General features: G+C 43.5%; 2 protein-coding genes across 3 annotated transcripts in view; one reads left to right on the plus strand and one right to left on the minus strand.

The window, feature by feature from the left end:
* MROH8 (maestro heat like repeat family member 8) overlaps nt 1-2,145 on the minus strand; it is a 60,446-nt gene extending 58,301 nt beyond the window's left edge. Inside the window, exon 1 of the mRNA XM_035006278.1 lies at nt 1,790-2,145. Coding sequence (XP_034862169.1) covers nt 1,790-2,082 — 293 coding nt within the window. The 5' untranslated portion in view covers nt 2,083-2,145. The remainder of the gene's footprint in view (nt 1-1,789) is intronic.
* Nucleotides 1,632-12,998, plus strand: part of RPN2 (ribophorin II) — a 60,302-nt gene continuing 48,935 nt past the window's right edge. For both annotated transcript variants that reach the window (XM_035006279.1, XM_035006280.1), the window contains exons 1-2: nt 1,632-1,936; nt 6,841-7,034. In XM_035006279.1, the coding sequence (XP_034862170.1) occupies nt 1,924-1,936; nt 6,841-7,034 (207 nt within the window). In that variant the 5' untranslated portion in view covers nt 1,632-1,923. The remainder of the gene's footprint in view (nt 1,937-6,840; nt 7,035-12,998) is intronic.

Here is a 12,998-nt window from a genome sequence, read left to right on the forward strand (position 1 = left end):
CCCTGCCAAGCAGGGAGCCCCATCCCAGGACCCTGGGATCACCACCTGAGCCGAAGGCAGACGCTTAACAACTGAGCCACCCAGGCCCCCTCTGCTCTATGTATATCTTGATGAAGTGCCTGTTCAAGTCTTTTGCCTGTGTTTTTTACTGGGTTGCTTGCAGTGGTATGTTGGTAAATGTGTAAAACAGACTTTCTAAGTGTAGTTTTTAAGTGAATGCTGGTTGATATTTTCATTGACATTAATGAGTACGATGTAACTGAAACTTCAGAAGTGACTTCTCTGAGTTGGATAATACTTTTCAAACACTAGAATGATACTCCCTCAAGTTTTTGAGCTATTCGCAATGTAAAGCCTATAGACACGACACACTTCTAAATTTAATCTCTATTAACATTTCTCCATCATTAAGTTCAGACATAACAAAGCAGAAAATCAAGCCCTGGTGTGTAGCATTTGCTGATTCTATGGTGTAAATATTCCCATTGTGGCCAAAATCAAGCTACTGATATTACTTTGGAAAAAGATGTGCACATCACCATATAATATTCCCACCATATAGATGCAATAGATATAAGCAACCACAAAAGCATACAAAATGGGAAAATGTAGTAAAATAATAACAAAATGATGAGTGGTTTTTTTTTTTTTTAAAGATTTTTATTTATTTATTTGAGAGAGAGAGAATGAGAGACAGAGAGCATGAGAGGGAGGAGGGTCAGAGGGAGAAGCAGACTCCCTGCCGAGCAGGGATCCCGATGCGGGACTCGATCCAGGGACTCCAGGATCATGACCTGAGCCGAAGGCAGTCGCCCAACCAACCGAGCCACCCAGGCGCCCCATGATGAGTGGTTTTCAATAGACTTTTATTTATTTCATTGTAAGTTTGTATAATTTAATTTTTCTAAATTTAACAACCTATTTTCAAAATTCTTGCTAAATTTAAAAATTTTATTTATTTTTAGAGAGGGAGAGTGTGAGCAGAGGGAGGAGCAGAGGGGGAGCGAGAGGATGAGGGAAAGAATCCCAAGCAGGCTCCACTCTGAGCCTGGAGTCCTACGTGGGGCTGGATACCATGACCCCAAGATCATGATGACCTGAGCCAACACCAAGATGCTCAACGACTGAGCCACCCAGACGTCCCCCCTTGCTAAATTTCGTAAGTGACTCTTGCAAGCCAGTACGAAATGGCTTCAGCACATCAGTGGCTGTCTTATTATTGAGTTGTTAGAGTTGTTTTTTCTAAAGATTTATTTATTTGAGAGAGACCTGCTACTTCTGTAAAACTGGGCTAATATGCTCCTCAAAGTTATTGCGAAGAGTACTAAGTCCACAGAAATGCTTTGCAAATCAAAGAAAACATCACTCACTAGGTCAGATACTGACAAGCGAAACAATCTTTGGAGGAAATTGCCGTAATTTCCTAAAGAGAGAAAAAAAAAAAAAAGAACGAACGAAAAAGAAAGCCCTCCCTCACGGGACCCTTCCCGTTCCTTTAAAATTGGCCGGGCTGCAGAGAGACGACTGAGTGACGGCGCTATCGGCCAATCAACGCGATCGGCCAATCAGCGGAGGCCCCGTTTCGGGCCCACCCCGAAGCCTAGTCCAACCGCGTACTGGTAGCACCCGGATTAGGACCGTTGAGAGGCGGCCGGTTCCAAGTGGCCCAGGTCGCGGGGGGGAGAGGCCGGCCTGTACACGAGGACGGCGCGCCCTTTCCGCGCGGGAACTGGCATTTGGGCCGCGGTTGCTGGGACCGGGCCGACCCGGCGGGACGGCGGGGACTGACCTGTGCCTAGATCCCATCCCAGCACGCGCAGCCTGCCGCGAGTCCCTGGTGTCCCCTCCGGCGCGCTCTTGGAGCCACTTTCCCGAGCGGAAGTCAGCCTCCGGCTCGGGCCCTGGTGGGACCTGCTCGGAGGAATGGCGTCGCCGGGTGAGGCGTTGTGCATGGCTCGACGACGGGGCCCCGCGGCCGGCACGCCTTGGCGGGTGGGCCGTGGCCCGCGGGAGGCTAGTGCTCGCTACTCGGGAGCCAGCCACGCGGGAGTTTCTTCCCCTGTGGGGCAGGGGCAGGGGCATGGACTCGGGCTCGGGCTCTTTTGGGGTCGAGTGTGTGACGCAGGGCTGGCGAGCGGGTGGGACTGCGGGCGAATGGAGGTGGTGGGGTGGGTGCCAGTGCGGCGCGGAGCTACGGGTGCCCCCGAGGCCCAGCCGGGGGCCGCGGTTAACCCCAGGTCTGACTTCCCTCATTCATTGGATTCGCGCCGGCTCCCGAGCCGGGTGGCCTAAGAGTGAGCTTTTGGCCAAGTCGTCCTTTGGACCGTGGCTTCCTTTGTAGTGAAAAGGAGCAAGGAAATCACTCTCTCTCTGGGAGCTTCGAGTATAAATTCTGAAGTTAGATTTTCCTGGTGCAAACGTGTAGTTTGTCAAGTATTCGTTAATGTGACCCAGTCCAGGTTCCTTAACCCCTCTGCACCTCAGTTTCTGATCTGTAAACTAGGTTAGTCACATTATCCGCCGCGTAAATTGCTGTATTAAGTGAGCTGAGCCCCGTGCATAGTTTAGAATAGTGCATGGCACTAAGCAAGCATCAATAAAGTTAACTGCATTGCTAGTTATTGGGCGGGCACTGTGCACGATGAGAGCATGTAGTCTCACGGCGGCGTGGGGAATGTGTACTATTATGTACGTTTGACAGATAGACAAAATTTCAGAGAAGAAAAGTAACTTGCCCAAGATAACAGTGAATAAGACAGTGGGTCATTGCTCCATTTTTTGAAAAGTTGAGGGTAATAGAGTGGTTAAAAAACAAACTTTGGATTCAAACTGCCTGCATTCTGATTCTCAGTTATGTGTCTTAGGGCAGGTAACTCCTAGTGAGTCTCAATTTCTTCATCTGTAAACCGCACTCACTTGGATGTTGTGAAGATTTAATGACTCAATGCATGCCAAGTACTTAGCATAGTATGGACATACCCCACACGTGTTAAAGTGCTCAAATTTTAGCCAAAAATGGTGTCACTATTACTTCGAGGTGGGAAGATTAGAATTCTGACATAGATGCTGTGTTAGGGGAATTTATAGTCTAGCTGGGAAAATGCCAGTTGTCATTTACTAGATCTTAATATATTAAGTGCTATATTAAGCATGTAATATATTGCATGTACACAAGGCACTGGGGATTCAGCATTTTGACTCTTTTTCTTACATTTTTCTATCCTTTAGCAGTTCTGGCTTTGACCTTGAATTCTAGCTGGACTCTGACCACTTCTCACCTCTACTGCTGTCACCCTGGCTGTGACCACCATCATTTTTTTACTTGGATTATTACTAACTGGTGTCCCTCTTTAGGTTCTTTCTCCTGCCTAGTCTCAACACAGTTTTGTTTATTCTCAACACAATGATCCTGTTAAATGCTAAGTCAAATCATTCCTCTTCTCAAAACTTTCTAGTGGCTCCCATCTCTCAGTATAATAAGCCAGAGTCCCTACAGACGTTTAAAAGGTCCTTCAGATTTGGCCTCTGCTACCTCTTTCACCTCTTCCATACTTTTCACCCTTTGCTTATGCCACTCTAACTATACTTTCCTCTTTGCTAATGTCAAAGAATACCACATATACAGGGTCTTTGCACTTGCTTTTCTTCTTGGGATAGTTTACCCCAAAATATCTTTGTGATGCTCCATCTTTTCCTTCAGGTCTATACACAATAGCTTTATTTCTTAGTTAGACCTTCATAGACTACCATATTTAAAATCATAACTCTGGGGCATCTGGGTGGCTCAGTCGGTTAGGCATCTGCCTTCAGCTTAGGTCATGATCCCAGGGTCCTGGGATTGAGCCCCGTGTTGGGCTCCCTGCTCGGTGGAGAGCCTGCTTCTCCCTCTCCCTCTGCTGCTCCCCCTGCTTGTGTGTGTTCTCTCTCTCTGTGTCAAATAAATAAATAAAATCTTAAAAAAAATAATAAAATCGTAATTCTTCTCATATCTGTTCTGTGCTTTATTTTTCTCCATAGTACTTTTCACCTTCTAATGTGATAAATAATGTTTCTTTCTTTTTTTTTTAAGATTTTATTTATTTGAGAGCACGAGAGAGATAGCATGAGCAGGATGAGGGGCAGAAGGAGAGGGAGAAGCAGGCTCCTGCTGAGCAGGGAGCCCGATGCAGGGCTTGATCCCAGGACCCTAAGATCATGACCTGAGCTGAAGGCAGATGCCTAACCGACCAAGCCACCCAGACGCCCCATAAATAATGTTTCTTAATTGTGTTGTGTGATACCTTTCTTTTCCGACTAGAATGTAGGCTTTATGAGGTTTGGGTTTTTTTTTTTTTTAATTCTGTTTTCTGCTTTATGTTTAATACCAAAAATAGTGCTTGGTAAGTATTCAATAAATATTTTATAATTGAATACTCCACACTATAGATTCCTATTAACAGTATAGTGTTTAATTAATTAATTAATTTTTTAAAGATTTTCTTTATTTGACAAAGAGAGACAGTGAGAGAGGGAACACAAGCAGGGGGAGTGGGAGAGGGAGAAGCAGGCTTTCTGCTGAGCAGGGAGCCTGACGCAGGGCTTGATCCCAGGACCCTGGGATCCTGACCTGAGCTGAAGGCAGACGCTTAATGACTGAACCACCCAGGCGCCCCGCCCCCTCTTTCTAGTGTTTTAAAAAGAACTTCCACATTCTTTAGCTTATTTAACACACGAAGAAGGATTTAAATAGAACTAGCACTCATAGAAGAACAATTCTGAGTTACCGCTAATGTAGGCATCGTTTCTAAAACAATCTCCAGAGTGTAAACTGTTAGATTTGAGTGAATCCAAGATTGTCTGCAAGGTACTCTCAGTCTCAGTTTTCTTATTTGTAAAATAGATATAATGATGCCTTTTTTTTTTTTTTAATCTCTCTGCCCAGTGTGGGGCTCGAATTCACACCCTGGGATCAAGAGTCACAGACTCCACTGACTGAGCCAGCCAGGAGCCCTCTAATAATGCCTTTCTTAAGGGAATCTAGTTCAAACTAAATTTGACACCATGGGCAGAGGATTTAGGACTACTACCATTAGCCTTGTGATTACAGTAGAGCTCCCTTATCTGCAGGGCTTATTTCCCAAGATCCCCAGTGGATGCTTAAAACTGCAGATAGTACTGAACACGTATATATACTGTGTTTTTTTCTATACATGCCTACCTATGATAAAGTTTAATTTATAAATTAGGCACAGTAAGAGATTAACAACGATAACAATAAAAACAATTATAACAATATACTGTAACAAAAGTCATGTGAATGTGGTCTCTCAAAATATCTTGTACTGTACTCACCCTTCTTGATACAGATGCTTATGTGATAAAATGTCTGCCTGATGAGATGAAGTAAGGTGACTGATGTAGGCATTGTGATGTAGCATTAGGCTACTACTGACCCGACAGTACTGGACCGTGGTTGAACGTGGGTAACTGAAACCGTGGAGCGTATGGATAAGGTGGTGGTGGGGCGGGGGGTGGTGGATACTGTTCTGTTAATTATATGGCAGTCAATTCATGAAGCAGCCCATAGAATGTACCACTCATAACTGCTTCCTGTCTCCTGGAGCATAATAGACAAGGATTAATTTTTCTTTTCATTTATTTAGCAAATATTAATTCAGTACTAATACCTGCCAAGCAGTGTTTAATACTTGGAAATACTGGGATGTACAGAAGAAACTGTCTATCCTCATGGAACTTACAGTTTAGCAGAGGAATCAGACATTACCCTATTAATTATAGTTGTGAAAAAGACTACATAGAAGAAGTACAGGTTGCTATATGCATGGATAGAGCAGCAACAATAGTGATGGTAATAGAAGTAGCGAACATTTATGTAGCTCTTGTTATAAGCCAGTCACCATTATAAGATCTTTCTATGTTAACTCATGTAATCCTCATTACACTCCTGCGGTAGGTACTGTTATTATCCCACTTTACGCTTGAGGAAACTGAGGACGGACTGGCTACATTGTAACTGCCACAGCCATATTGCTAATAAATGGCAGAACTAGGATTTATTTATTTACTTATTTTCAAAGTATGTATGTGTGTATTTATTAGAGAGTGCACAAGCAGGGGAGGGGCAGAGGGAGAGGTTGAGAGAGAATCCCAAGCAGGTTCCATATCCAGTGCAGAATGTGATGGGGGGCTCAGTCTCACAACCTTGAGATCATGACCTGATTCAAAACCAAGAGTCCGACGTTTAACTGACTGACTGAGCCACCTGGGCACCTGGGCAAAGCTAGGATTTAAACCTGGCCTCAGAGGTCACATTCTTCAGTATTTTATAGTACTGGGGACCTAACCTGAGGAAGGGCAGTTGGGGAGACTTCTTGAGGAAGAGATACTTGAACTGAAATCGGAGAGTAAAAAAAAGTTGAAAGTTGAAGTAAGGGAAAGCATGAAAAAGTGCTGGGTAGGGTAGAACATGACTTGTTAGAGGAACAGAGAGGGGTCCAGAGAGCCACAGATGGAAAGAAGAATGAGGGAAGAGAACCGGTGAGAGGCAGGCGAGGCCATGGTGAGGATTCAGGATTAGGCCTGTCTTAGAGGCATAGGAGTTACAAACGTACTTGAAATGGGAATGGCATGATGCGTCCTGTGCTTCAGCGACACAGAGGCTACTGGGAGGACATGTCAGATGGATGAAGACAGTGCCCACCACTTTCCCAGGACTTCTCCCAGTTCCCTCCCCCTTCCTCACATGATTTGGTTCCCAGACCTTAGTGCACACCGTCATTGGAACTGTATATAGAACTTGGGAATTGTTTGGATTGTATTTAATAGTCATTTCCCCCCAAGGTTCAAGCACTGTCCTCCTATTGGCCCTGACAATCATAGCCGGCACCCAGGCTCTGACGCCCACTCACTACCTCACCAAGCCGGATGTTGAGAGACTGAAAGCCTCACTGGACCGCCCTTTCACAAGTTTGGAATCTGCTTACTATTCCATCGTGGGACTCAACAGCCTTGGTGCCCAGGTGCCAGATGTAAAGGTAAGGCTACTTTTGTCTGGGCCTCATCCCTTAACTGTGTTCCTTGTGTGTACTTCAGAACTCTTGCTCCTTTGAGGATGACCAAGGCTAATTCAATATAATAAATACTTACTTCAATCTGACAGATTTTTTTTCTCTTAATGCCTAATGTATGTTTAGGACCATGCCAGGTGTTTTAGTAGAATATAAAGAAGAGCAAGTCTTAGAAACTTTACTTTTTATTTTAAGCTTAAATTTTGCCTCTAGAAACTATTGCTGTAGTTCTGAGTGAGACTGTATAGTACCACATGTACTTATTAAGTGCCCTGTATGTGTGACAAATAAAGGAGTTTAAGATGGGGGCATTCATTTTTATTAAACACTGCCAGTCACCACATCAGGCAGTTTTGATATACTTTTTGGACCTTTGATGAGGAAAATGCATCACAACTAAAACTTCCTGGATTTAGGAAAAGGTTCAGTCTTTTCTTCTTTTTTTTTTTTTTTTAGCAATTTTATCTATTTATTTGAGAGAGAAAGAGAGTGTGAGCGCACAAAAGCAGGGAGGAGGGCAGAGGGAGAGGGATGATGTGGGGCTTGATCCCAGGACCATGGGGTCATGACCTGAGCTGAAGGCAGACGCTTAACCGACTGAGCCACCCAGGCGCCCGGGAGAATGTTCAGTCTTAAGTGAATTTAATTTAATTTTATTTATTTTAAAGATTTTATTTATTTATTTGACGGAGAGAGACACAATGAGAGAGCAAACACAAGCAGGGGGAGTGGGAGAGGGAGAAGCAGGCTTCCCACAGAGCAGGGAGCCCATTGCGGGGCTCGAGCCCAGGACCCTGGAATCGTGACCTGAGCCGAAGGCAGACGCTTAGTGACTGAACCACCCAGGCGCCCCGTGAATTTACATTTTATTCATTACAGTAGCATGGACAGCTAGGGCAAAGAGGTTAAGACCAGGTTTCTCATATAAGCCTTGTGTATTAGTTTTCTTTTTTTAAAGATTTATTTACTCATTTTAGAGAAAGAGAACTCGAGTGGGGGAAGGGGCAGAGGGATAGAATCTCAAGTAGACTCCCACTAAGTGCAGAGCCTGTCGCATGGCTCAGTCTCACGACCCTGAGATCATGACCTGAGCCAAAATCAGGAGTTGGCCACTTAACTGACTGAGCCACGCAGGTGCCCCTGTGTATTAGTTTTCTATGGCTGCATAACAAATGACCACACATTTAGTTATTTAAAATAGCACTCATTTATTAGCTGATAGTTCTGTGGTCAGAAGTCCAGGCAGGCTTGGCAGGGCTCTCTAGTTAGTGTCTCAGAAGGTCAAAATGATGGTGTTGGCCAGGCTGGGCTCTTTTCTGCCGGTTCTGGGGAAGAATCTGCTCAGTCTCTCCTCCAGATGGTTAACAGAATGCATGCAGTTCCCTGTGGTTGTAAGTCTGAGATCTCCATTTTCTTGTGGGCTATCAGCCAAAGGCTGCTCTCTGTTTCTCAAGGCCACCCACATTTTTTCTTATGCTGTCCCTTCCCCATTTAAATCAGTAATGGCATGTTAAGTTCTTACTCTTCAAATCTCTGACCTCTTCTGCTACCAGCCGGAGAACTCTGCTTTTAAAGATCCTTTTCATCTACAGTAGTTTCCGTCTCCCCCTCCCCCAGTACCTTTTATTTGTAGAACAAGCCAGATCACTTATCCTGGAAAAGTTTCCACATTTTGCCTTTGATTAATAGCATCCTCATGCTGTTTGTTTGTAGTTTTTTTTTTTTTTTTAAGGTTTTTTAAGAGAGAGAAAGAGCATCAGCTGGGGGGAGGGGCAGAGGGCAGGGAGAAGCAGACTCCCCGCTGAACAGGGAGCCCAATGTGGGGCTCATCCCAGGACCCTGGGATCATGACCTGAGCCGAAGACAGACACTTAGCCAACTGAGCCGCCCAGGCGCCCCCTCATGCTGTTTTTGAACATAGTTCTTATCTTTTTTTTTTTTAAGATTTTATTTGTTTATTTGACAGAAACACAGCGAGAGAGGGAACACAAGCAGGGGCAGTGGGAGAGAGAAGCAGGCTTCCTGTGGAGCAGGGAGCCGGATGTGGGGCTCGATCCCAGGACCCTGGGGTCATGACCAGAGCCGAAGGCAGACGCTTAACAACTGAGCCACCCAGGCACCCTACTTCCTATATTTTTTATTCATATAAGCGGATAGTTAGCTCTTGAGGCTTAATTATATTCAGGTCAGTTTTCTTGGCAGAAATATTTCATAGGTGGTGCTATGTACTTCCTGTCATTGGTGCATAATACCTGGTTGTTTCACTTTTAGCTATGATAAAGTTGGATCATTGGATTTGGGTATTGTCAGATTAACCTATCTCTTGTAAACGGTATGTAGTAGGGACTTGTTTTGTTGTTGTTGTTGTTGTTTTAATCCAGTCTGACAATCTCTGTCTTTTAGTTGGGGAGTTTAGTCAATTTATATTTAATGTAACTATACTGTTGGGTTTAAGTTTACCATCTTGTTATTTGTTTTTTACTAGTCTAGCTATTTTTTTTCCTCCTTCTTTCCTGTCTCAGATTGAATAAATTTTGATTATTCCATTTGATCTCTTCTGTTGGTTTTTTAGCTCTACTTATTTTTTTTAGTAGTTGCTCTAGAGATTATAATATGCATTTGAACTTATCACAGTCTACTTTGAATTATTATTTTGCTGTGTCACGAATAATGAAAGAACCTTATAACAACATATTTCTATTTAAACTCCCATCATTTGTACTATCATTTTCACACTTTTTACTTTCTTTTAAGTATCACAGCCTTATACTGTCTGTTGTCCAGTGTCTCAACTTCGTATATTTTTTCAGTTTTATAGTTATTTATGGCAGGAGGGTAAGTTCAATACCTTTAATTCTGCCATGGCCAGAACTGGTAGTCCCAGTTAATGTTTTGCAATCCATGGTAGTTGTTATTCTTTTTTTTTTTTTTTTCTTTTTCTTTTCTGAAGTATAGTTGACATGCAATAACAGTTGTTATTCTTTTTGATGCTCAGAATGTCTTTGTGTGTTTTTTGTTCGATTTTATGCGATCCACCAGTCTGAGAGTTTCTGATGTCTTAGGCTTATTTTCACATTTCCTGCTCCAGACTAGAATCAGTAATCGCAATTGATTTATTGAATGCCTTATATATGCTGGGTACAGTGGATATATTATCTCGAGTTAATTGTCTTAATTCTAAGTGGTCAGAAATATTATCCTGTAATAGAGAAGGAAATGGAAGTTCAGAGGGGTTAAGTAATTTGGCCGATGTCTGCCAGCCATCATCTTTTTTTTTTTTTTTAAGATTTTATTTATTTATTTATTTGAGAGAGAGAAACAGCATGAGAGTGGAGAGGGCCAAAGGGAGAAGCAGGCTTCCTGCTGTTGCGGGACTTGATCCCAGGACTCCGGGATCATGACCTGAGCCCAAGGCAGTCGCTTAACCAACTGAGCCACCCAGGCGCCCCTGCCAGCCATCATCTTAATACCATAGGGCGGAACTTTTGACAAACTATGGCCCCCAGAGTCAAATCCAGCTTGAAGCCTGTTTTTTGTAAATAAAGTTTTATTGGAACACAGCCACACCCACTCATTTATATATTGACTGTGGTTGCTTTTGCACTTTAGCAATAGAGTTGAGTAGTTACTAAAGAGACTATCTGGCCCAAAAAGCCTAAAATATTTACTCTGTGGTCCTTTGCAAAAAATTTGCTAATCCCTGCTGTATGAGGTCCACACTTATTCAGGTTTCTTCCTGACAGCTGTCTCTTGTTTCTGCCTAGTATTTCCTTCCTATGCATGACTGTATTAAGGAAACAGACTTTTCCTTGTGATTACCCTGTTATAAATCCTGTAGGTGAATCCTCCTGAGTAAAATTAGTTTCTCTCCAAAGAAAGAGTACAGGCATCAGCGCTAGTTAGCCCAAGTTTTTTTTGTTTTTGTTTTTTTTAAGATTTTATTTATTTATTGGGGAGAGAGAGTGCAGAGCGAGTGAGCTAGTGAGAGAGGGAGAGAGCATGAGTGGGGGGGAGGGTCAGAGGGAGAGGGAGAAGCAGACTCCCTGCTTAGCGGGGAGCCTGATATGGGGCTCGATCCCAGGCCCATGGAATCATGACCTGAGCAGAAGGCAGAGGCTTAACCGACTGAACCACCCAGGTGCCCCTTGCCCAAGTTTTTGATTCTGGTTCCACCTCTCTGTAAAAGGGGAGTTATGATGCCTTCCTCACTGGATCATTGTAAAGATAAAGTGAAATCATATTATGCCAAGTAAGTGATTGGTCCACAAAAGGCCCTTCAAGTGGTAGTTATTATTATTGTCATCATCAATATTTAAAAAGTTTTGCTTCTATTTATAATCTATTAAGGTGAGTTCAGACAGTGCCTGGTGCAGATACTGCAATGTACAGAAGGCTGCAGTGTCTGTAGAGGGGGGACGGCTGGGGACAAGAGAGAGCAAACTGGGAGACGCAGAGTGGAGCAGTCTTGACTCGTAGAGGTTTTGTATTGTGAGGTATAGGAGATAAAATTGGAATATTAGGTTAAGGTTGAATTTTGGTGGATTTGAATGCAGGAGAGTGGTTTCTACTGGTCATTTTCAAACTTCTGTGGAACTGTAGGATTCAGTCTAGGGGGATCCTGGAGGAGTGAGCCACTCTCACATTAGCTAGAGCAGTGCCTTTTTCTCTGTCTCATGATTGAGAGTTCCACATGGATTTAGGTTGAACACATACTCCTAGAGGTGTTCCCTGCTGATGTCCTGAGTTTGAAGGGATGTTGGTCAGGGCTGAAGATACAGACTGAAGCTATCCAGACAGCTGCAGTGCAGTGTGATTGGGGGTAATTGCATGGTTGGGCCAGCTATGGCTTTATGTTTATAAAACAGACTCTAAAGTCAGACTGCTTGGTTTCAAGATCTTGACTTCAGAACTATACAACCGAGTGACCTGTGCAGCTTACTGAACCTTTCAGAATCTGTTTTCTCATCTGTAAGATAGAGATAATAATAAAAATAATAGCTTGCAGGTGATGTATGTTAGGGAAGTTAGCATGGTGCTGGCATGTGTTGAGTATGTACTAAATATTAGCTCTTAGCTCTATTATATAGTAGTGGGGTTAATGTACATTGATTGACATTTTTTCTCCACTGTCATCCCTATTGCTTGATGTCTAATACACACAGGTTGTTGAACAAATAATGTTGAATGAATTGTAAATGTTAGCTTATTAGAAATGGAAGCTCTCAAATGTGCCTGTTGATCAGAAAATAAATGGGTTAATCACATACTTCACTCTTTGAGTCGCTTACGGAGGGTGCTGTGTTGATTGTGTAATGTGTGCGTTATAAGCAATGGAAGGAAGGGAGTTGAATGCAAGTTTCAGGCTATTGAATTGTCTTATTGGTTGTCACACTAGATAAATCCATTGAGGACAGTCTCCATTACTGCTACTTCCATGTGGTGATGCGTGTCCTGCTCCATTATTGTTGCTTTCAGCTGAGCGGAGAGAACTCCTTCGGTCCTGCTAGATGCATTGAACTGGTTGCTCTCAGAGATAGATCCTTAGGGGAGATTTTGGTTATTTTGTCACAAGGGATTTTAGCAGCAAAACCAAGAGGAATGGGGCTTACTAAGAAGTTGAGAATAGAAAGCAGTTCTAGGAACAGCAGAGTGTGAAATGAGAGTTGATTTTAGGTGTTATGAAGAGTGAACATCTTTCATTTTAATAGTCAGGTACTGTACATGTATTTTTTTTTTAATATTTTATTTATTTGACAGAGAGAGACACAGCGAGAGGGGGAACACAAGCAGGGGGAGTGGGAGAGGGAGAAGCAGGCTTCCCGCCGAGCAGGGAGCCCAATGCGGGGCTCGATCCCAGGACCCCGGGATCATGACCCGAGCCGAAGGCAGACGCTTAACGACTGAGCCACCCAGGCGCCCCTGTACATGTGT

Source organism: Mirounga leonina, unplaced genomic scaffold (genome assembly GCF_011800145.1).
Source record: "Mirounga leonina isolate KUSES-001 unplaced genomic scaffold, KU_Mleo_1.0 Mir_150, whole genome shotgun sequence".
Classification (NCBI taxonomy): Eukaryota; Metazoa; Chordata; class Mammalia; order Carnivora; family Phocidae; genus Mirounga; species Mirounga leonina.